Below are 22,393 nucleotides of genomic sequence, written 5' to 3'. Positions count from 1 at the left end.
TATTTTTTTAAAAAAATTTTTTACTCTAAGTTCTGGGATACATGTGCTGAACGTGCAGGTTTGTTACATAGGTATACATGTGCCATGGTGGTTTGCTGCACCTATCAACCCATCATGTAGGTTTTAGGCCCACATGCATTAGGTATTTGTCCTAATGCTCTCCGTCCCCTTGTCCTCCACTCACCGACAGGCCCCGGTGTGTGATGTTCCCCTCCCTGTGTCTATGTGCTCTCATCATTCAACTCCCACTTATGAGAACATGTGGTGTTTGGTTTTCTGTTCCTGTGTTTTAGAAATACATTTATACTTACATTTACAGATGAGATAATAAGGCATCAGGAACTTGCTTTAAAACAAAATGAAACAGAAGGAATTGGATGGGGCAGGTTTGGCCATGGTTATTGGGCTGGCTGATGGACACACGGGAGTTCACTAGGCTATTTGCCTTTTTTGTGCACGCTTGAAATTCTCCATAATAAAAAGTATTATTTTTCAAACACACACACACACACACACACACACACACACACACACACACACACGCACGACAAGCCACAGCATCTATTGCTTATTGCTGGTGGTATATATGGAGGAAATTTTCACACATTTATAGCAGAAGTGTAAAGTGTTACAACCTCTTTAGAAGGCAATTTGGCAAGATCTATTTTTTAAAATAAGTATATCTTTTGGCTCAGCAGTTCTACTCCTGGGACTCTATTCCTTAGAAATAGCAGTAGACATACACATGAGGTCATATGGCAATTGTGTGACAGTGTTGATAGGAGACCCCAAACTGGAAACAAAGTGAATGCTCACAGCAATAGATTTGGTAGATTGGCCCACTCTCTGTTTGGTTAACCCCTTTCTTGTGTGTCTTTCTATTTTGCAGAGGCTGGAAAGCTAAAGACATATTTCCAACTCTCCCTCAAAGCTAGGACTTTAGATTGTGATTTAATCTTTCCAGATGCACTAGTGCAGATCTGACAGACACAATGTAGGTCCGGAGTAAAAAGTTCCTGTGGTAGCCTCCTGATCCTCAAGTTGCAGCTAAGGTAGTGTGATTCTGAAGCGAGCAGCTGGAACAGCAGCTTCTGGAATGTGACAGAGACAGCAGTTCTCTTGGAGAGAACGGTCTGTAGGACTGTTGTGGGCATGATTCTTTGAGGCCCAGCCTAGAGCCTACTACTTGGGCACTTCCAGTGATTTCGTAAGTCCCAAATTCCCTACGTTAAATCTCTTTCTACTTAAAATAGCTATTTTCTGTTATATATAACTGAACAAAATGGTTGAATGAATTATGCATTATACAATATTTCCATATCATGGAATACTAACTAGCCATTGAAGAGAATAAATTAGATCCATACTAGATGACTTCCTAGTCATCTAGAGGGATTTCCCTAAGGTACTTCTAAGTCAGAAAATCAAAATACAGAAAAGTTAAATATGATCCCACTTTTGTGAAACAACAATCAGCTCTCTCTGAAGTCTATATAAATCATGGACCTATATGACTTAATGAGCATGGAGAAAACACTGACAATCACCCATTAGGTTATGAAGATAGGTTACAGGTGTGTGGCTAGGCGTGGGAAAAGGACTAGTATGAAGAGAGTAGGTGGTGAGAGAAGGTGTTGATGAAAAAAATAGCAAGCATGATATGATCCTATATATATAGAATTACTTGTGTATTTTTATGTGTATGTATAAAGAATGCTTAAAAGGATAACCAACTCATTAATCTCATGATGGCGGGATTTCAGGTGGGATTTACTTTTATGTGATTAGGAACAAACTAAAGGTCTTTTCATTGTGGAAAAAAAGAAAAAAAGAAAAACCCTGGGATGTGCAACTGTAACAAAAGCTATAAGGTACTTAGGAATAAATTCTATAAAAGTTTAACAAGATTTTTATGGAGTTAGTAAACGGAGCATTATACAATATTAATGGGTTGGAGGTTTCAATATAATAAAAATGGAAATTCTCCAAATTAACCTATAAATTCTAAGCAATTCTAATAAAATCTCAAGAGAATTTGTCACAGAATTTGACCAACTGGTCCTTCACACAGAAGAGTAAAGGCCCAAGCATAGACAAAGACAATTTTGCAGATGAATGGGGGGAGAAAGGATCATTTTACCTGATATGAAGACATTATAAATCTGCAATAATTAAAAGTATGATATTGCACAGAGACAGGTAAAACAGATGAGAGGGAGAATAAACAGACCCACAGATAAAGGGGAACTGGGTGAGTGACGCAGAGGTAACATTACACATCAGTGGGGAGCACAAGATGGCAAATGAACCTGGGTTGCTAGTCTTTCAGAACCCACCATGGAAATGCTACAGAAGTGACAGGCAAGTTAATAACGGATAACAGAATATACCATAAAACTACTGAGAAGCCTTTGGGGAGACAGGAAGTGATTGGTTACCAATGGGTATATAGGAAACGTCAGCCTAAAATAGAAGGTGGCCAGGCAGAAGGTGGGCTGGGGGACATCATTCTCCCTGCATTTTTCTTCTCCCCCCACATTGTTCTGAGTGAGTCATTGCTCACCTCTCACTTCTGGGGGGCAGAAGAGCAGTACTCAGGCCAGTGCCACTGAGTATTTGAGTTGCCTATGGCAGGGCTTGAAGAGCGGCTAACAACAGGTGCAGAAGAATGTCTTGACTCCTGAGCAGGCCTAATCTCTGTCCCAATCCTATGGGAGGAAGCTCTTGAAAAATGAGCAGAGCTCAGGAAAAAAAAAAGATACAGGAAACAGGGAATGATCAAACCTAGAATGAAGTGACAGAGGTCAACACTCTAAGGAGTATTTCCTATCACTACAACCACCACCTCACATCACATACACTCAATAACTCATCAGAAGCGTCTCAGTTGGATTCTGGATTTCAGTCTCCATTCCAGGTATACATTGTCTGTCCAGGTAGCTGATACTCCCCAAGGTAATGTAAGTTTACAGGGGAAAATAATGACATAAACCATGTGCACATGCTTAACAGTCCATGCTAAAGGTATTAGAATCAATGGACCAGAGAGGCCTGAATTTAAAATACACATAATAAACACATTTAACAAGATAAGGGAGAGTATTGGAAATATGAAGCAGGAACAAGCAATTATAAAAAAATACTGTATGAATAATATAACAGTTGAAATTAAGAACTCAACACATGAGTTTATTTGCAGAACAGGGATAGCTGAAAAACCAATGAATGAGATGAAAGATCACATCAGGCCGGGCGCAGTGGCTCACGCCTGTAATCCCAGCACTTTGGGAGGCCGAGGCGGGTGGACCATGAGGTCAGGAGATCGAGACCATCCTGGCTAACACGGTGAAACCCCATCTCTACTAAAAATACAAAACAATTAGCCAGGCGTGGTGGCGGGCACCCGTAGTCCCAGCTACTTGGGAGGCTGAGGCAGAAGAATGGCGTGAACATGGGAGGCGGAGCTTGCAGTGAGCCAAGATTGCACCACTGCACTCCAGCCTGGGCGACAGAGAGAGATTCCGTCTCAAATAAATAAATAGAAAGATCACATCAGGAAACTTCCTCCAGAAGAGTTAAGAATAGACAAAGAAATGAAAAAAAAAGGAGACATGAAAGTTTCAAATGGAAGTGTAATAGAAATCATAGGAGAGAGAAAAAGAAAGTAGTAGGAGGAAATATTTAAAGAAATAATGACTGAAGTTTTCCAGAATTAGAAAAATATGCAAGACCACTGATTTAAGCAGCTCACAGAGCATTAACAGGTGACATTAAAGATCAAAACCTCCCATATCCATTAGAGTGAAATTTAAGATGATCAAAGCCAGAGAAAATTCTACAGGCTTCTAGAGGGGAAAATTATGTCACCTACAAAGCAACAAGGATCTGCTCCATGACACATTTCTTAGAAGCCATGCTTAGAGCTGGGAGGCAATAGTGTAGTAAGTAAAGCGCTGAAGGGAGGACAAGTTTGAACCTATAATTTTGTATCAAAACTATTATGTTTAATCTATTTTACTTAGACTTGCTTTCAATTTTGCCTTCATTTCTGAGATGGTGTAATGTGTCCTTCCATCTTTTCCCTAAGTTCTGCCAACTGCTGCTTCATCCCCTCCTGTTGTCAGATCATCTTGGCCCTAGACTCTTGCTTCTCTGCTCAGTGCTCTTGGTTTCAATAAATAGCTGTTTCATTCAGTTATAAACATTCATGACCAAATACTTAGTCACAAACTTTTGTCTACTTCATGGCAATGTTTTCCTGATAAGTGGTTTTAGTTTACAGTCATATTTTCCTATTTATTTCCCCTATTTCCTAAAAATATTTTAGTACAGATCCTCTGCTGGTCTTTCTTGGTGACTTTTTTTGAAGCAGTTAAGGAAAGTTTTCTTAGATCAGCTATTTGTAGCAAACTTGTAAGGAGGACTGGAATTTTCCTTAATATTCAGAGTTTTTTGCATTACTATGTTTGGTGTTTATTCTTCCACTTGGGAATAGGCACCTGTGCTCCCCTGTCTCTAAACATAAAATCTATGTAAAGCCCATGGATCCTCTCCCCATTGTTACAAACTAAGGATTTAAAACTTTTCCTGGCTGGGCATGGTAGCTCACACCTGAGATTCCAGCACATTGGGAGGCCAAGGCATGAGGATTGCTTGAGCCCAGGAGTTCAAAACCAGCCTGGGAAAGATGGTGAAACCCTGTCTCCACAAAAAAAAAAAAAAGAAAAAAATTAGGTGGGCGTGGTTGCACACTCTTGTAATCTCAGCTATTCAGGAGGATGCCTTGAGCCCAGGAGTTTGAGGTTACAGTGAGCTTTGATCATGTCACTGCACTCCAGCCTGGGCGACAGAGCAAGATCTCATCAATAAAAAAAATAATTTAAAAAAACCCTTTTCACTTCTGGGTAAACCATTTTTCTTCGAGAAATGTAGTCTGCTAGCCTTTTCTGCTATCTGGAGTCATAGCATCCACTGTTTCCTCTCCTATGCACTCCTGCTTGATAACTCCTGCTTTTTCAGTCCTTCTAGCTACTTTGTGGTTTGGTTTTAGAGCTCTCTCCCTGTTTCCCCTGCAGATGGAGTTGTACTCTTCTTAGTTTCTGCAAAAGGGGGAAAAGGGCCACTTTACATTACCATCTTCACATTAAGAACCAGTGTAAATTATTTAATTTAAATGTGAGGGTAAAAGAAAAATGTTCAAGTCCTCAGAATTACCATATAAAGACACTCTTCGAAATTAAAAGAAGAAGAAAAATAAATATGGAGAGCACCCATGACATTAGTATGAAAGAAAGAAGGAAATAAAGTAAAAAAAGAAAGAGCAACCCAAAGCTAAAATTCTGTAAGATACCAACGTGGTAGGAGGACATACCAAAGCCACGTGGCTAGTTCCTTTGGTGTTGCGATCTTTCTTCTTGGAAAATTTAGCCTTTTGAGCTGGAATGAGTCTTTGAGATCGTATCTCCTCATTTGGGAGGCACTGGGGCTCTAGGCCCTTCAAAGGCACACTGTCTTATTTGTCTTTAAATGCTCAGTATGCAGCACATGGCAGGCAGCAATAAATTGTAAATGAATGAAGGTCACATAACACATAAAGACAAAATTACTAGGTCACCTGACTCTTGATCCACTGCTCTTGCTCTTCTAATGCACCATGTTGTTCAAGTGAATTTTCCCACCAACTTATCATTGCCTGTTTAAGTGTTTTATATTAATCAATAATATACCATGGCATTTTCTCAAATTTTGGCCAAAGATATAATACAAAACCATAATTTAAATTCTCATACCCTTTCTGGGTATGTTAGGAGTTGAGAGAAGTTGCTTTAAGTGTTTTGTCATCCATTATTTTTAAAATCTAACCAGACAGATTTGTAGACTGGTTGGGATATGGGGAGGGGAGAGATAGTGATGGTGGACTGAGTCTGTAGTGAAACAATGATCACAAGCTTTGTGTTGGGGAGGGGTGATGTTAGAATATAGCTCACTGCTCTAAATTGTGAAGACCTATTTTTTCAAATGTGATTTACTGATTTGCTCTAGTTTTTGTCTCATCTTCAATCACTCCATCACCCTATCCTAAGATGGCAAGTCTAATCATATTGACTGACCTAATAAAAAGAGAAAAGATTAATTTTCTCTTAATCCATTGAGGCTCTAGGTTTGAAAATTACTTTGCCTTTACTACTTTCTTCTTGCCAAACCTCAAACAAACGACTACCCTCCAAGAAGGTCTGTTTTGCTTGTTTTGGAGCTCCTTACTTTTAAAATATTTGAATCTGGTCTCTTACCCCACTCTGGGCCTAGAGCTCACAGCCAAGTGCAAAATAATCTGGAAAGGATGGTGGGATGAAAATATGTACCTTGGCCGTGTGCTCCCTACTGAGCGGCTGACAACGTTTCTTGTTATAGATTTGAACAAACGTGTAAGTCTCTTGCTCCAAAAGGGACTGAGTTTTCTTCTTGGATAGCTGGTGTTCTTCTCCACGTCTTCTTGAGATTTCTGTGGCGAAATGAGCCCTCTTACCCTTGGGCTGAGCAGAAAATAATGCTGGGGTCCTGGAAACGTCAGAGCTCACTTTGAATGCCAGTGTCGATGGGAGAAAAACCTGTCTACTTTAAAATGAGTTTTAGTAATGACTTTGGTGGAAATGGCCAAGTGACAGACGGGGAAATTGTTTTACTAGCATTATGCCACATGGTAAACAGATTTTAAGAACACTGTGTGCCTTTAATAAAGCAAAAGTAAGACCTTAAGTGTCTATTATAGTACACACACATACATACACATAGACCAACTACATGTAATTAGTAATCATTATCATCCACTTAATGTTTGTAGTTTGCAAAACATTTTCACGTGATTTTATTTAATCCTCACAATAAATCCCAGAGGGAATTCCTTATTATTAGACCATGCTAGTATAGACAGAATGGCACAGAGCTAGGTTCTGGTGACAGATTTGGAGCCCTAAAGTTTCCAGTGGTCATGAGACTGAGCTGTCAGGAAGACAACATAATGAAGAAAGGCAACTGAGAATCACAACATCTGGTTAAGGTGTTAGGTGTGCGGCCTTAAGCAAGTGTCTTTAAATATGTCTGATTTCAGTTTCCACATGCTAGTTTTCATATTTCATTATTCATGGCCTCTAAAAGCAGACCTGGCTTCAAGGAGAACAAGCACTGAGAGTTTGTGGTAAACTTGAGCTCTTCCTTTAGAAGCAGCTGAGACCACTTATCTAGTTAGAACCTTAGTCTTCAAGGAAATGCTCATGTCTAGCTAGATGGAAACGGCCACCCGTGACTTCCTGCCCCAGCTGCCCTAACATGGTGCCACTCAACACCAAGAATGACAATGTGAATATTATTGGGAAACTAACTACAGCCCTAATATGATCTGCAGCGTGATGGCTAAGATAGCCAACTCAACCTTTGTCCATTTTAAAACTACTACAAGATTATAGAAAATGACAATCTTACTGTCGTCCGCCTGGATCAGATCACATCTGAAGTTCATTGCTGGATTTACATTTTAAGGGACTCACTGACAAACTAGCAGACATCAGAAGAGGGCAAGCAGGATGGTGAGGACTCTTTAAATATTGTCATAAGTCACAGACTGTACAGTGCCCTGCAGTTTTCCAGTGCTTTGCTTACATTCATCCCTCCCAAAAACTGGTGAGGCAGGCTGGTGGGACAGATTACTCTGCATTAGTGTCATGGTTAAAAAAAAAGTTTATGTCCTAAATATTTAAGAATCTGTGGCTTCTCCACAGCACAAGCAGCAGTGTGCAAATGTTTGCCAGTAAGTGAATTTGGTTTCAGAAGTTAGTAACTGAATAAAGAATAAAAGGCACAGGGAGGCTAATGCTAGGAACTTAGATGTGTATAATAAAGCTATTAACAAGCTGTTTCATGAACTTAACACCAACAGAAAATCAAGTTATGCCTAGGTCATCATCTGCAGAGATTTAATTAGGTCCAACAATAGTTATTAAGTACAAACTATATGATAGTCACCAAGGGTCATGAGGGCAGTTGAAAATGAATCAATCCTGGTCCCTATCCTCAAGAAGAGTAGAGGGTAGGAAAGGTGGATATGTAAACTGATAAAGGCATCACTAGAAGTATCTACAAGGTACAGAAGTAGTACTGTGGATTTCGAGAATAAATAAAAATTTGTCAGGAGGAGCTTAGGCAAAAGGTGGTCCAGGCAAAAGGAATACCCCTGGTGTGCTTGGAATCTTCCAGTAGTAGGTATCCAGTAGTATCACTGTAGAACATTTCTTTTCTTTGAGTATAACAGTGAGATTATTTCTGTAGTCCTTTCAAAGTTAACTTTTAAACCCTTCAGAAGTCTAAGATCTTATCATCTCTGGTAATTCTATGGGAGGGTCAGCTCAAGACAACAGCTTTAAATAAAATAGTGCCTGGTTCTCTACAAGTGGTAATATTAATACATCCAGAAAAGTTAAGGGGCTTTGTACTGTGTGTGTTAAGGTATGCTATAGTCTTAGAACCCACATGTTTAAGCAATTCTGAGCAGAAGGAAATCTAGAACTAACATTCGAAAAATGATTAAGGGAGTGTTAACTTACAAATCAAACCCAACTTTCCCTAGTGGTTGCTTAAATTCTGGACCCTTAAACATTATTTTTGAGAAGGGGCCTGTTATCCTACTAATTAAAACTTAAGCCAACGTTATCACTCTTTGTTCCCTTACCCTGCTTTATTTTTCTTCAAAGAACTGACTGTATGTTCCTTTGCTTGTGTCCCACTGTATCATAAGCTCTTTAAGGACAGAATGTCTGTCTTGTTTATTGTTGTCTTCTCAGAGCCTACAATAGTAACTGGAACATATTAGAGCTTTCATTTCATTCATTGAGTGAATGAATCTTTAGCTGAGGGAATGTGAGCACTAGTTACCTACCTGGTCAGCTGTGATGAAGCTGTATGCCCTTTTTACCTAAGCACGTTTTACAATGCTGCCCTACTTTCCATGTACTTGGAGCAGGCCTTTATCACTTTTAAGGCGCTTGACAAGTAAAATGCCACCATCAGTGAAAAGTAAAGGTTTTTGAAAGATTTACTAAACTCCAGGGGTGGTGAGAATAAGGGAAGAAAATGTGCTAAGTACTTCTTTGGTTCTTTAGCCCTGCCCCTAGGATCTCTACACTTGGTCCAATACCATCAGATTCTACCTTTTATCTTCAATGGTGTTCACAACTACTAAATTCATTGTAAAGGGTTGTATATTACCTCCACAGATCAAAGACAGTAAAATAGTGACAAAATGCTAGAGGATGGTTCTCATTCCATGCTCAATACCTATCAGGAGACACGAATTTCAGTGTGTCAGAGGTTAGGGATACTCTGGAGATCTACTAATACGCTTTTTGCACTCTGGGACATCTGAAAAGGCTGAGAGGGCTGGGATCTGGGACCAGCCTGACCTTTCTGAGACTACAGTGAGGCAGTAATGCTGACTCCTGCTGAGATGATCTAAAGATGACAACTGAGAATGGACACTCTCCTTCTCCCCTTTTTATTCTAACGAAGACAACTTCGAACTTAACTAAGAACTTGACTTTTCATTTTAGACATTGCTCGGTGTGTCTCAAACTGATTAAACTGAAAACCTTGGAGTCATCTTTGATTTTTCTATCCTCTGTAGTTCCTATTTAGTCACCCAGCTGACTGAAAAATTTTCTTCAATTTGCCTCTCCTTTTTCACTTCTCTTGCCAAAGGATTATGTCTGAACTACTGCAACAGCTTTCTAAATGGTCTCCAGTCTCTCCCTCCTCTAATCCTTCCTATTTACTATCACTCTATGACATTTTAAGAATACCCAACTTCGCCTGGTAATCCTCAACTGAAAAAAAACAAAAAAACAAAAAATACCACCACCAGATCCCCAAATACTTCAATGACTTAATGTTTAATGGATACTCCTCAGCCTGGAGCTCAAGACATTCCACAACTGACCCAAATCTTCTAATTGTGTTTTCTTCATTTATTATTACCACCCTCTCCCCACTTCTATTTCAGTCAGGTTGGTCTATCACGGTACATCCTAATATACCAAATTCAACCAATCTCCACATTTTGATGATACTGACTTTCTAAGGCGGAAACATTTAAGGCTGTTCACAGGATTACCCAAATCCTATGTATTCATCCAAATGAAGTTCTCTTCTAGGTCCTCCTCTACTCTTGGCTTCCTTCTGTTCTAAAGTTCTATAAAACTCACTATCTATTCTATCCATATTGCTATGTTCATATTTCATCTTGAAATTTAACCAAATTCTTGCACGTTCCTATTTCAAGTCATGTGCATGTCTTTTATCAAATACTAAGCTTCTGCTGAAGGTCCCTGAAGAAATTTCTAGTCTCATTTGTTTCTTGATCAAATTATTAGCCACTAATTAATTGAACACACAGCGTTTAAAAATTTCCTTTGCATATAAGGATGGCTGTTCCATGTTAGGGGCCAAATAGGACTATCTTCTTGTATTACCATGTAATCTTAAGATTTTACTTTTGCATATGAATAACAGTTAAATATTTGGGAGTAGATAAATGACACAATTTTCTTCCTTTTTTATTATTTTTTATATCTGAACTTATTTGTTAAAGAGTTGTGGCCTATTACCTCCAAATAAGATGCCAATAAATTAATTCATGAATACTAAATAAAATTAAAGATGCTAATGGACTCTTGTGTGAAATAGTTTAGAATTCACTTAATAAATTTTTAGACTTAAATCTCTATCTGGAAAATCTGAACATATCAAAGAGACTACAGCTGGCTCCTTCAAATGCTGCAGCACTAACACCTAAAAAAAAACAACAACAACAAAAAAAAAACAAAAAACACAAGGAGGTTCTGGGATTAGGAGAACACTCTTTAATGATAAAGCCAAAGTATAAATAAAATTAAAAAAATTGATAAAGCCTGTCCAAGTACTAAAGACAATTAGAGTAGGCAGGTGACCTGTACAAAGTATTAGTGATAACACAACGTTCAGCTTCCTAAGAGTTAAAATGTGCTGCTTACATGAAGGGAGATGATACTGAGCTAAGAAGTCCTGGTATGGAGAAGCAGAGAGACCAACCTACTTCATATTATTTATAAAATAGAGAATATTCTCAGCTAACATGCTGGAAAAAAAAATTCTTCCAAAAAGGCAGAATTACAATCAATGCCAAGATTTACAAATTCCATCATGTTTAAATATAAGGACAAAACTAAACATTTGTTATTTAAAAAAAACCTACAAATTTCCCAAACTATAGCTTATCTGTTAGCACTTCTTTATCAGTCTGACTATTCTTTAAAGGCCTTAAAACATGAATTTGGGATAAAAACAAATAAAAGTGCCCAAGTTTTAAGAAGCCATATGTTAATTTAGGATGTTATCTATATATTTTTTAGACCAATCAATGTTTTTTAAGAGGTGTAGATACTGGTAACTTTTCTCTTTCAATAAATGTTTATATATTTCACCAACAACACTGGCCTGTGGCACACAGCATGTTTAATAAAAACACATTGCTATTAAAAAAAAAGTATATGGAAATAGAAAAAAAAAACCTCTAGTTTCAATAGAAAAACTTACATCCAGAGGTTCTTTTCCCATTATCTTTTAGGACAACCACAGAACTATTTCAACCTGTACCCTTAATCCAGCAGATACATCTTAATAAAAGAACTCTAATTGCTAAGTACTGAAATAAAACATTACTTACAATAATTTCCTAGTTATCTACAACTTTCTTCTTGTAGCAATTGTCAACTTCTGAAGATGACTTGTTTTTATAAGCTCCTCAGTGTCAATGTATCTCAACAATACATTTATTACTTGTACAATGTATTACTTCACACATAATTAATAATATAAAACATCACTTCACTAAAGAGAAATACACATTCAATATAGCCAAGTTCTAGTTTTAAAAAGAAGCACCTGATGGGTTTTCTTCTGAATTCATTTCTCCAGAAGACCAGTCCTTAAAGACTTCTGGAGTCTAGATATGTTGGCGTCTAATGCCGCAAGGCCATTTCTGAAGTCTTGTTCATCACGAGATGTGAACGTTGAAAATGAAGAGATGCTCCAGTCAGACATCAAGTCAGAAGTGAAAACACTACCATCACAGACAGTATTGCCTTTCACTTGAAGGCTGTTGCTAAGACAACCTGATGGGCCATGACTTGCAGTTTGTTCCTCTGGCTCCTTGGTGGCAGCAGGGATCTTACCAATTGCTTCCTTTATTTTCTTGAGGAGCTGTGTGTCATTCATATCAGATGCTCTGGGAAGTTTTTCAGGTGCATCTTCTGCTTCCTTTGTTGAAGAGGAACAGACTACAGGTGTACACAGTTTATTTTCTTTTCCAGAGACAGCAAATCCACTGTTGCTGACTAGCTGTGTTGTAGCTGCTCTTATTTGTGGCTGAGGGGATAGTCTCTTAGAAAGTGATTTCTTTTCAGAAGTGCTTCTAGCAAAAGGAATGTAAATTGTATTATCCAAATTATGCTCATCTTCTATTAAAGCCATAGTTTCGCTCCCTTCATCAGAATCCTGTTTTGAAAGGGCAGAAATAATTCCAGGTGCAGATACTTCCTCCATGCCCCTAGTGTTACTATTTTGAGGGCCTCTGGAGGACAGAACATTTTCATAGGGTTTGTCTGGCTCTATGGTTTCCTCATTTTTAATTGTAGAAAGTGGCTCTGAATGTGTAAAACTGTAATTTGTTTCTAACTTATTTAGATAGCTCATTATGGAAGTGTGAGCAGGAGCTGGGTCATGTTGAAGTTGTTTATCATGAATGTTCAAGAGTGATTTGGTAAGGTTATTCCCAGGCTTGCAGCGAGCACTGTCCACACTAAGATCGGAGAGAAGCTTTGCCATGCTAGTCTGTAAAGTTCTGTTAAGAAGAATTTAGAACACTAATTATTATTTTTTAACTGTTTCTTTAATTCACTTATCTATACCTCCATCTTTAAAAAAAAGGATTTGAGAGAAGTGTCTGGTTCTTAATACGAAAACAAGCAACTAGAAGCACAAAATCACAGAATGTGTCCAAGCTTTTGGCTTCGCTGGGCCACACTGGAAGAAGAATTGTCTTGGGCCACACATAAAATACATTAACACTAACGACAGCTGATGAGCTTAAAAATTTGTCAAAAAAAAATTTCATAATGTTTTAAGAAAGTTTATGAATTTGTGTTGAGCCACATTCAAACCCATCCTGGGCTGCATGTGGCTCAGGGGCTATGAGTTGGACAAGCTTGGTTTAGACCAAATAGATCTCATAGACATAATATAGAACATTCCATCCTATAGGAACAGAGTACACATTCTTCTCTCATGCACACAGAACATTCTTCAGGATAGATCATGCTAGACCACAAAATAAGTCTTAACAAATTTAAGGAGACTAGAATCATATCAAGCATCTTCCGATTCCAATGGCATGAAACCAGGAATTCATAACGAGAAATTTTGGGAAATTCACAACATGGAAATTAAGCAACATGTTGCTGAACAACCAATGAGACAAAGAAGAAATTAAAAGGGTAATAAAATAATACCTTGAGACAAACAAAAATGAAAACAAAATATGACAACATTTATGGGATGCAGCAAAAGCAATTCTAAGAGGGAAATTTATAGCAATAAACATATATCAAAAAAGAAAGCCCTCAATCTAATATTACATCTTAAGGAACTAGAAAAATAAGAACAAATTAAGCCCAAAATTAGCAGAAGGAAGAAATCACAAAAGATCAGAGCAAGAAATAAATGAAATAGAGACTAGAAAAACAATAGGAAAAAATCAGCAAAACTGAGTTTGTTTTTTGAGAGAAATAAACAAAATTGACAAACCCTTAGCTAGACTAAGAAAAGGAGAGAGAAGATTCAAATGAATCAGAAATAAAAGGAGACATTACAACTGATAACACAGCAATGCAAAGAATCATAAGAAGTTACTATGAGCAATTACACACCAACAAATTAGATAACCCAGAAGAAATGGATAAATTCCTATACAGACACAACTTACCAAACTTGAATCACGAAGAAACAGAAAGTCTGAGCAGACCAGTAATGAGTAAGGATATTAAATGTTCTTAATAAAGTCTCCCACCAAAGAAAAGCCCAGGACAAGACAGCTTTATAGCTGAATTCTAACCAACACTTAAAGAACATTTAAAGAAGGATTGAGAATACCAATCCTTCTCAAACTCTTCCAAACATTCAAAGTGGAGGGAATTTTTCCAAACTTGTTTTACATAGAAAACACTGAACACGGCCAAGAACAAGGCCAATATGACTCTGATAACAAAGCCAGAAAAGAACACTACAAGAAAAGAAAACTACAGGTCAATATCTCTGATGAACACAGATTAAAAAAAAACCCCTCAACAAAATACTAGCAAACCAAATTCAACAACACATTAAAAGAATTATTCACCATGATTAAAGAGTATTTACATTTGAGATGCAAGGATGGCTCAATATACAAAACCAATGTGATATACCACATTAACAGAATGAAGAATTTAAAACTATATGATCACCGCAAAAGATGCAGAAAATGCACTTGATAAATTTCAACACGCTTTCATGAAAAAACTCTAAAAAGATTCCATACAGAAGGAATATACCTTAACACAACAAAGGCCATATATATGACAAACCCATAGTTAACATCATATTCAATGATGCAAAGTTGAAAGTTTTTCCTCTAAGATCAAGACTAAGGTAAGAAGGCCCACTCTCACCACTTTTTTCAACATATTACTGGAAATCTTACCTAGAGTAATTAGGCAAGAGAAAAAAAATAGAAGATAATCAGAAAGGAAGAAATGAAATTGTCTGTTTGCTGACATGATTTTATACACAGAAAATCCTAAACACCAAAAAACTGTTTTGCTGATAAACTCAGTAAAGTTGCAGGATACAAAATCAACATAAAAAATCAGTAACATTTCTATACACTCACAACAAACTACCCAAAAGAAATTAAGAAAAACAAGCGACAAAAAACAAAGTAAAATACTTCAGTGAAGATTTAACAAAGGAGATGAACAATACACATATATTATTAGTATTTACTAAATATATATATATTATTAGTATATACTAAAAACTATGAAACACTGATAAAAGAAATTGAAGAAAACACAAATAAACGGAAGGCTATCCTGTGCTCATGACTGGAAGAAATAATATTGTTGGAATATGCATGCTACCCAAAATGACCTACAAATTCAACAGAATTCCTATCAAAATTCCAGTGTCATTTTTCACAGAAATAGAACAAACCATCCTAAAATTCATATAGAATAATTTTTAAAAACCCCAAAAAGCCAAAAATATCTTAAGTAAAAAGAACAAAGCTGGGGGCACCACATTGCCTGATTTCAAAATATATTAAAGGAATCGAAATCAAAACGGCATGAACTGGCATAAAAACAGACACGCTGATCAATGGAACAGGACATAAATAAATCCATGTATTTATGGCCAATTGATTTTTGACAAAGGTGACAAGAAAACAAAATGGGGAAAAGTCTCTTCAACAGATGGTGATGGGAAAACTGGAGATCCACGTACAAAAGAATGGAATTGGATTCTTACTTCACAATGCATACAAAAATATACTAAAAATGGATTAAAGATTTAAATGCAAGACCTGAAACTGTAAAACTATCAGAAGTAAACATGAGGGAAAAGCTCCATGACACTGGTCCAGGCAATCATTTTTTAGATATGACCTTGAAAGCACAGGTATCACAAACAAAAATAGACAAATGAAATCGTATCAAACTAAAAGGCTTCTGCACAGCAAGGGGAACAATCTAACAGAGTGAAGAGACAAGCCATGGCGTGGGAGAAATATTTGCAAACCATACTTGATAAGGGGTTAATATTCAAAATATGTAAGGGACTCACGCAACTCAATAGCAAAAAACCAAATAATTAAAAAATGGGCAAAGGACATTTCTCCATTTAAATGGCCAATATGTCTAAGAAAAAATGCTCAACATTAGGGAAATGCAAATTAAAACCACAATGAGATATCATCTCACACCTGTCAGAATGGCTATTACAAAAAAGATGAAAGCTAACAAGTGTTGATGAAGATGTGGAGAAAAGGAAACCCTTGTATACTGTTGGTAGGAATGTAAATTAGTATAGACACAATGGGAAACAGTATGGAAGCTCCTCAAAAATGTATAAATAGAATTACCATATGATTCAGCAATCCCATGTTTATGTACATATCCATATATATATCCACATATATGTATACATATATACACACATATATATGTATACATACATACACACACACACATATCTATGTATCTATACACACATACCCAGAGTATGGGCATTGTAGCATTATTCACAACAGCCAAGGTATGGAATAAACTTAAGTTTCCTTCAGTGAATGAATGATTATTTCTTTATAGAAAACGTGGCAAATAAACATATTGGAATACTACTCAGCCTTAAAAAAACAAACAAACAAACAAAAAAACCAGGAAATTCTGTCATTTGCAACATGAATGAACCTGGAGGACATCCATATGCTAAGTGAAATAAGCCAGGAACAGGAAGACTAATACTGCATGACCTCACTTATATATGGAATATAAACAAGTTGAACTCATAGAAGCAGAGAGTAGAATAGTGGTTACCAGAGACTGGAGTTGTGGTGGGTGTAAGGTAGGGTATGGGATATGGGGAGATGTTAGTCAAAGGGTACAAAGTTTCAGTTACATAGGAGGAATAAGTTTGTGGGTTCTATTGAACAGTAGGGTGACTAAACTTTTTTTTTTTTTTTAGACGGAGTTTTGTTCTGTTGCCCAAGCTGGAGTACAGTGGTGCAATCTCACCTCATGGCAACCTCTGCCTCCCGGGTTCAAGCCATACTCCTGCCTCAGCCTTCCGAGTAGCTGGGATTACAGGCATCTGCTACCATGCCCAGCTAATTTTTGTATTTTTAGTAGAGACAGGGTTTTACCATGTTGGCCAGGCTAGTCTCAAACTCCTGACCTCAGGTGATCTGCCCGCCTTGGCCTCCCAAAGTGTTAGGATTACAGGCGTGAGCCACCACGCCCAGCCTAGGGTGATTATACTTAATAATAATCCAACATTGCTAAAAAAGTAAATTCCAAATGTCTCACTCCAAAATACAATAAGTGAGATGATGGACATGTTAATTAGCTTGATTTACTTATTTCACCTTGTTTACATATACCAAAACATCACTGTACCCCATATAGTTAAGATGGTATTAATTTGTCAATTATGATATTAAAAGAAGCTAATGAGTTGTTACTACAACATAAAAATATGCTGGAGAAACATATCTTTGAAGGAATGCTGTAATGAATAATGACCCACTAATTAATTTGATCAGACTGCATACCAAAATTTTTATTTTTATTTTCAGTAAAGGAATACTTATATTGAGGTTTCTTTCCAGTTTTTAAAAAAAATTATTGTTGCTATAGATAAAATCAGAGATAAAGAAAGGAAGGGACAATGACATTTAAAAAAGCTTAATTTCTGGAAATTAGTAGCAATTACTAATCTTCTGATATATAAACAGAATATGACTCATCATTGTCTCTGAAATTAAAAATCTCTCTAAGTAAAGAGATATGAAAACGTTAAAATTTTAAAGGAAGGAATATGAGCACCTAAACAGTGACAAGTGGATATATTGGTGTTTCTATTATATGTAATTCAGCTAAAGACAGTGATTTTTAATACTTAGAAAATTGGCACATTTTCATAACAAATGCAGGGTTCTTTCTAGGCTACTTATAAAAATATATTAATTTAAATAACTATGAGTACTTGTAAGAATGCTCTTTGAAACTATTCACTACTTATTTACTTAAATAATGTTATATATTATTTAATTTATATATTTTTAAATATAAATATTATTTAAATTAAAATATTAATTTTCCTCATTTTAATGGTTTTATAACATGTTGTAGTAAGATCTGAAAAAAAAGTGATACAGGCACATTTAAAATCATTACAGGTTGGAGATGGAAAAGAAAGACGATTTGTGGTATTTCTTTAGACCTTGTACATGTACCTTTCAGTCCCATTACTCCTCCCCCAAAGTCTGAGAAAGGCATTCAGAAATTTTACAAAATCTCTTTTCTGAGAGATTATTTAAAACACACATACAAAAACCATATGCCTATCTGACTAAGGTGACTATGGGAAGAGTGAAGGAGTAGAAGACCATGTAGATTTATCTGTACTGTCGGATGCTGGTGCTTTACACTCTAACGTCCAAAGTAACACTAAAATGGTCACAGCAACCCACCTATAGTACTAGAGATGTTCCTAACCAATTGAATTGCATAGGGTGTCACCAAAGAAATTATAAATCAACAATGTGGATGAATTTAGATATAATTAAGCTCAGAGACTTTTTTGTTTTGTTTTAATTTAAAGAACAAAACAATGGCTTGGTGTGCTGGTAATCCCAGCACTTTGGGAGGCCAAGGTGGGAGAACTGCTTGAGCCTAGAAGTTCAAGACCAGCTGGGGCAACATGGCGAGACCTCGTCTCTACTAAAAGTACAAAAAAAAAAAAAAAATAGCTGGGCACAGTGGCATGTGCCTGTGGTCCCAGCTCCTTGGGAGCCTGAAGTGGGAAGATTGCATGAGCCAGGGACGTTGAGGCGGCACTGAGCTGTGATCGCACCACTGCACTCCAGCTTGGGTGACAGCAAGATTCTGCCTCAAAACAAAAAAAAAAGTATAAAACTGACATCAATGAACGTAGTTAGAATTTTGAAGCTGTTACTAAATCTTTAGAAAATGTAGGGATAGTGCTAAACTCTACATGAGATACTGTGCTAAGCCTTCCCATCATGTTTTTACAATCATTCATAAGAGTGTAGTCAATCTGACAGGTGAGCTAGTAGTCACGAGGCAGGATTTATGCCCAGCATAAAAACGTGCTTAACAAAAATATAAAAAACTGATAGGAAAATTCTTTAGTCTTACGAAAAGGAGGGCAAAAGTCTGTATCTAATATTCTAGACAGGGCCTTTTATAAAGGCAAATAGTAAGCAAGAATTAATGAACTTTTTCAGTTCCTATACTTCTATGTTAGGATAAATGTTAAGGAAAAAAAAGGCTCCAATTACACTTTTTCATTCTGAATAAACAATGGAAAAGGCAGACTGCATGTTATTTTGAAAGAATGAGCAGGTACAAAAGTATCTCCTACACAGGTAGAAGAATCCCTCAATAATGGGGCATCTTTTATTCAGAGAAAAGCTGTCCTCTTTAAAACAGATAGCAAAGCTGAAGACAGAATCCAAAATCCTGGCTCTGGTCCTAGTTCAGACACTAACTAGCTGTGAAAGTCAGGTAAGTCCCTTTTTTCTTTGGGCTTCCATTTCTACTAATTTCTAGAAAAGTTATACTGTTACTCTGAAAGATTTTTCTTATGTTTTTGTTACCAATTTTCTTAGTAAATGCATTGCATATGTTGAATAGTATTGTCAACATGTGCAATGCATTTACTTAAAAAAAGATGTATCTGGCCTGGCACGGTGGCTCACGCCTGTAATCCCAGCACTTTGGGAGGCTGAGGCAGGTGGATCACGAAGTCAGGAGATAGAGACCATCCTGGCTAACACGGTGAAACCCAGTCTCTACTAAAAAAAAAAAAAAAAAAAAAAAAATAGCTGGGTGTGGTGGGGGACACCTGTAGTCCCAGCTACTGGGGAGGCTGAGGCAGGAGAATGGCGTGAACACAGGAGTCAGAGCTTGCAGTGAGCCAAGATAGTGCCACTGCACTCCAGCCTGGGCGACAGAGCGAGACTGTCTCAAAATAAAAAATAAATAAATAAAAAAAGATGTATCCCTACATATGTCAGTAAAGCGCTAGAATACGCTTTTCACTTGTCAGTGTGGATATTTAGCCACTAAAAATAATTAAATATTTTTATGTATGCTTCACACATATATATTTGGAACATAATACAAAATTAATGTTTGTTGAATAAACAAACGAATCCATCCATTCATCTGTCTACCTCCCAGGTAAAAAATTGTAAGGTTTACTTAGGCTAAATCATGCATGGAGTTGTTACCATGGCTAAAGCCACTCCATGTGCAAGAGGAACATCTGGCTAGAAATTAAGAGATGTGAGTTCTAGTCCCAGCTCTGTTATTAACATTCTACTAATACTTATTTTGGGTGGCCTCAGTTTGCCCATTTATGAAAATGCAGATACTAAAATCTTCCCTCCATAGATGAGGACAAATAAAATGACATAGGAAAGACAGAACTTTGAAAAAAATCGAAGTACTTTATAAATAAAAGATAGCAGCTTGTGATTTCATATCCATAAAGAAGCTGAATTTAGCAGTATGAAGAAAAAGATTGTGAGAAGGAAAGAAAACTACCAGAGAACTATATCCTCCACTTCATCTGATTTTCTGCTTGGGGCTAAGAGTTGCCCCTTAGAATGAAGCAGATGTTCATAGTAACTCCTAAGCAAACTCTCATGGCACTTGACCATGCTGACTCACTATTTTTTTCTTTTCTTCCTTTTTCTTTTCTAAACAGACTGTATACCATATATAACTTTTACAAAATAAGTTTATTGAGATATTATTTTAATATATTTATTTTATTATTATTTTTTGAGACAGGGTCTCACTCTGTCACCCAGGTTGGAGTCCAGTGGCATGACAGTGGCTCACCACAGCTTCCACCTCCTGGGCTCCTCCCACTTCTGCCTCTCGAGTAGCTGGGACTACAGGCATGTGCCACCACGCCCAGCTAACTTTGGTATTTTTTGTAGAGACAGGGTTTTGCTGTGTTGCCCAGGCTGGTCTTGAGCTCCTGGGCTCAGGCGATCCACCCACCTCAGCCTCCCAAAGTGCTGGGGTTACAGGCATGAGGCACTGCACTCAACAGATATAATTTACATACCACAAAATCTACTCCTTTTAAGTGCAAAATTTGGTGGTTATTAGTATATTCATAGAGTTGAGAACTGTCACCACTATCTAATTTTAGAACATCTGCATCACTCCTAAATGAAACTACCCATTAGCAGTCACTTCCCATTCTACACCCCTCGGTTCCTCCAGCCCCTGGCAACTACTAATCTACTTTGTGTCTCTGTGAATCTGCCTATTCTGGACATTTCGTATAAATGGAATCACACCATATGTGGCCTTTTGTTACTCGGTTCTCTTAGTATAAATACTTGACACTAACAAAGTTCTCACCCCAAAATTATTCCTTAGAAAAAAGGAAACATGTTCCTTGGGATACCTTACAAAGACTTCTATAAGAAGGAACATTCTATTACTTTATTTTGAATAAGACTGGTATAAGCCAATATTCAGAACCTCTGACTAGAACCTAATCAATTATAATTCTATGATTACAAAAAATGTCTTGCTTTTGCCATTGTTAAATAAAAGTTTGAATGCAAACATCCTATGAAATATAAATGTGGAAAAAGGGCAATATTTCCATGTGAACAGATTATTAATTTCAAATACATTTATAAAACTAAATTAATAAATTAAATGTTATATATTACCGTTTCATCTGCTTCCCTACAAGTTTATCATTCAAAATGAGGGGAGAAGTTTAAAATTCAAAATCGATCTGTTCATTGGAAACACAAGGAAGATTATTTTATAATTGGAACTTCTAGGATCATTTGAAGACAAAGTCAGATCTGTAGATCTTTAGGCCTAAGATAACTGACTTCTTGCCTAGAACTTTAAAAAGCAGTTGAGAATCCAATTCTGCGCAAATATCTCAAAAGAAAACTTGAATTTTGTAAGTGAATATCATAGAAAAATTGAGTGAGGTAATTTTATTTTAGAAAAATACTGTTAGGGAATGAAGTGATCTCAAGGGCTACTGCCAGCTCACTCATTTAACTGATGAAATAAGGCTGAAAGAGGCTGACTTACCCAAGATCATATGGCATGAGGGCTTACCATGCTAAGTGCTTTTCATGAATGATTTCTTAGTTTCCCATGACAACTCTATTCATGTGCCTACTTTACAGCTGAGGTTTAGAGAAGTTAAATGGCTTGCTCAAAGTTACTCAGCTAATATGTGGCAGAGCTAGGATTACAGTCAGATCTCTCTAGCTTCAGAACCAGAGGGCTCAATGGTGTTGCTATACAAGTCTTCAGCTTCTCATCAGGTCCCCCTGCCCAGAATCACACAGTTTTAAAAAAACATTTCGCCAGGTTTGAAATTTCTAAACTAATTTAATTGGAACAGAAGAAAACATCATTAGAAATTAGCAAAAACATTGGCAAAATAAGAGAAAAAGATATGGGTGAGAAAACAG

At 36.9% G+C, this 22,393-nt stretch overlaps 1 protein-coding gene across 6 annotated transcripts in view; it reads right to left on the bottom strand.

Annotated features, from left to right (window-relative positions):
- The window catches only part of CCDC14 (coiled-coil domain containing 14), a 122,189-nt gene that overhangs the window by 69,092 nt on the left and 30,704 nt on the right, over positions 1 to 22,393 (bottom strand). For 4 of the 6 annotated variants that reach the window (XM_032149985.2, XM_032149986.2, XM_032149988.2 and 1 more), the window contains one exon: positions 10,885 to 12,925. In XM_032149985.2, the coding sequence (XP_032005876.1) occupies positions 11,989 to 12,925 (937 nt within the window). In that variant the 3' untranslated portion in view covers positions 10,885 to 11,988. Of the gene's footprint in view, positions 1 to 10,884; positions 12,926 to 22,393 lie in introns of those variants that run through there. The other 2 variants (XM_058437416.1, XM_058437417.1) reach the window with 1 other exon arrangement.

This window comes from Hylobates moloch, unplaced genomic scaffold (assembly GCF_009828535.3).
Source record: "Hylobates moloch isolate HMO894 unplaced genomic scaffold, HMol_V3 SCAFFOLD_4, whole genome shotgun sequence".
Lineage (NCBI taxonomy): Eukaryota > Metazoa > Chordata > Mammalia > Primates > Hylobatidae > Hylobates > Hylobates moloch.
Note: the sequence above shows the minus strand (reverse complement) of the source record. Positions and strands in the feature narration are given on the sequence as shown.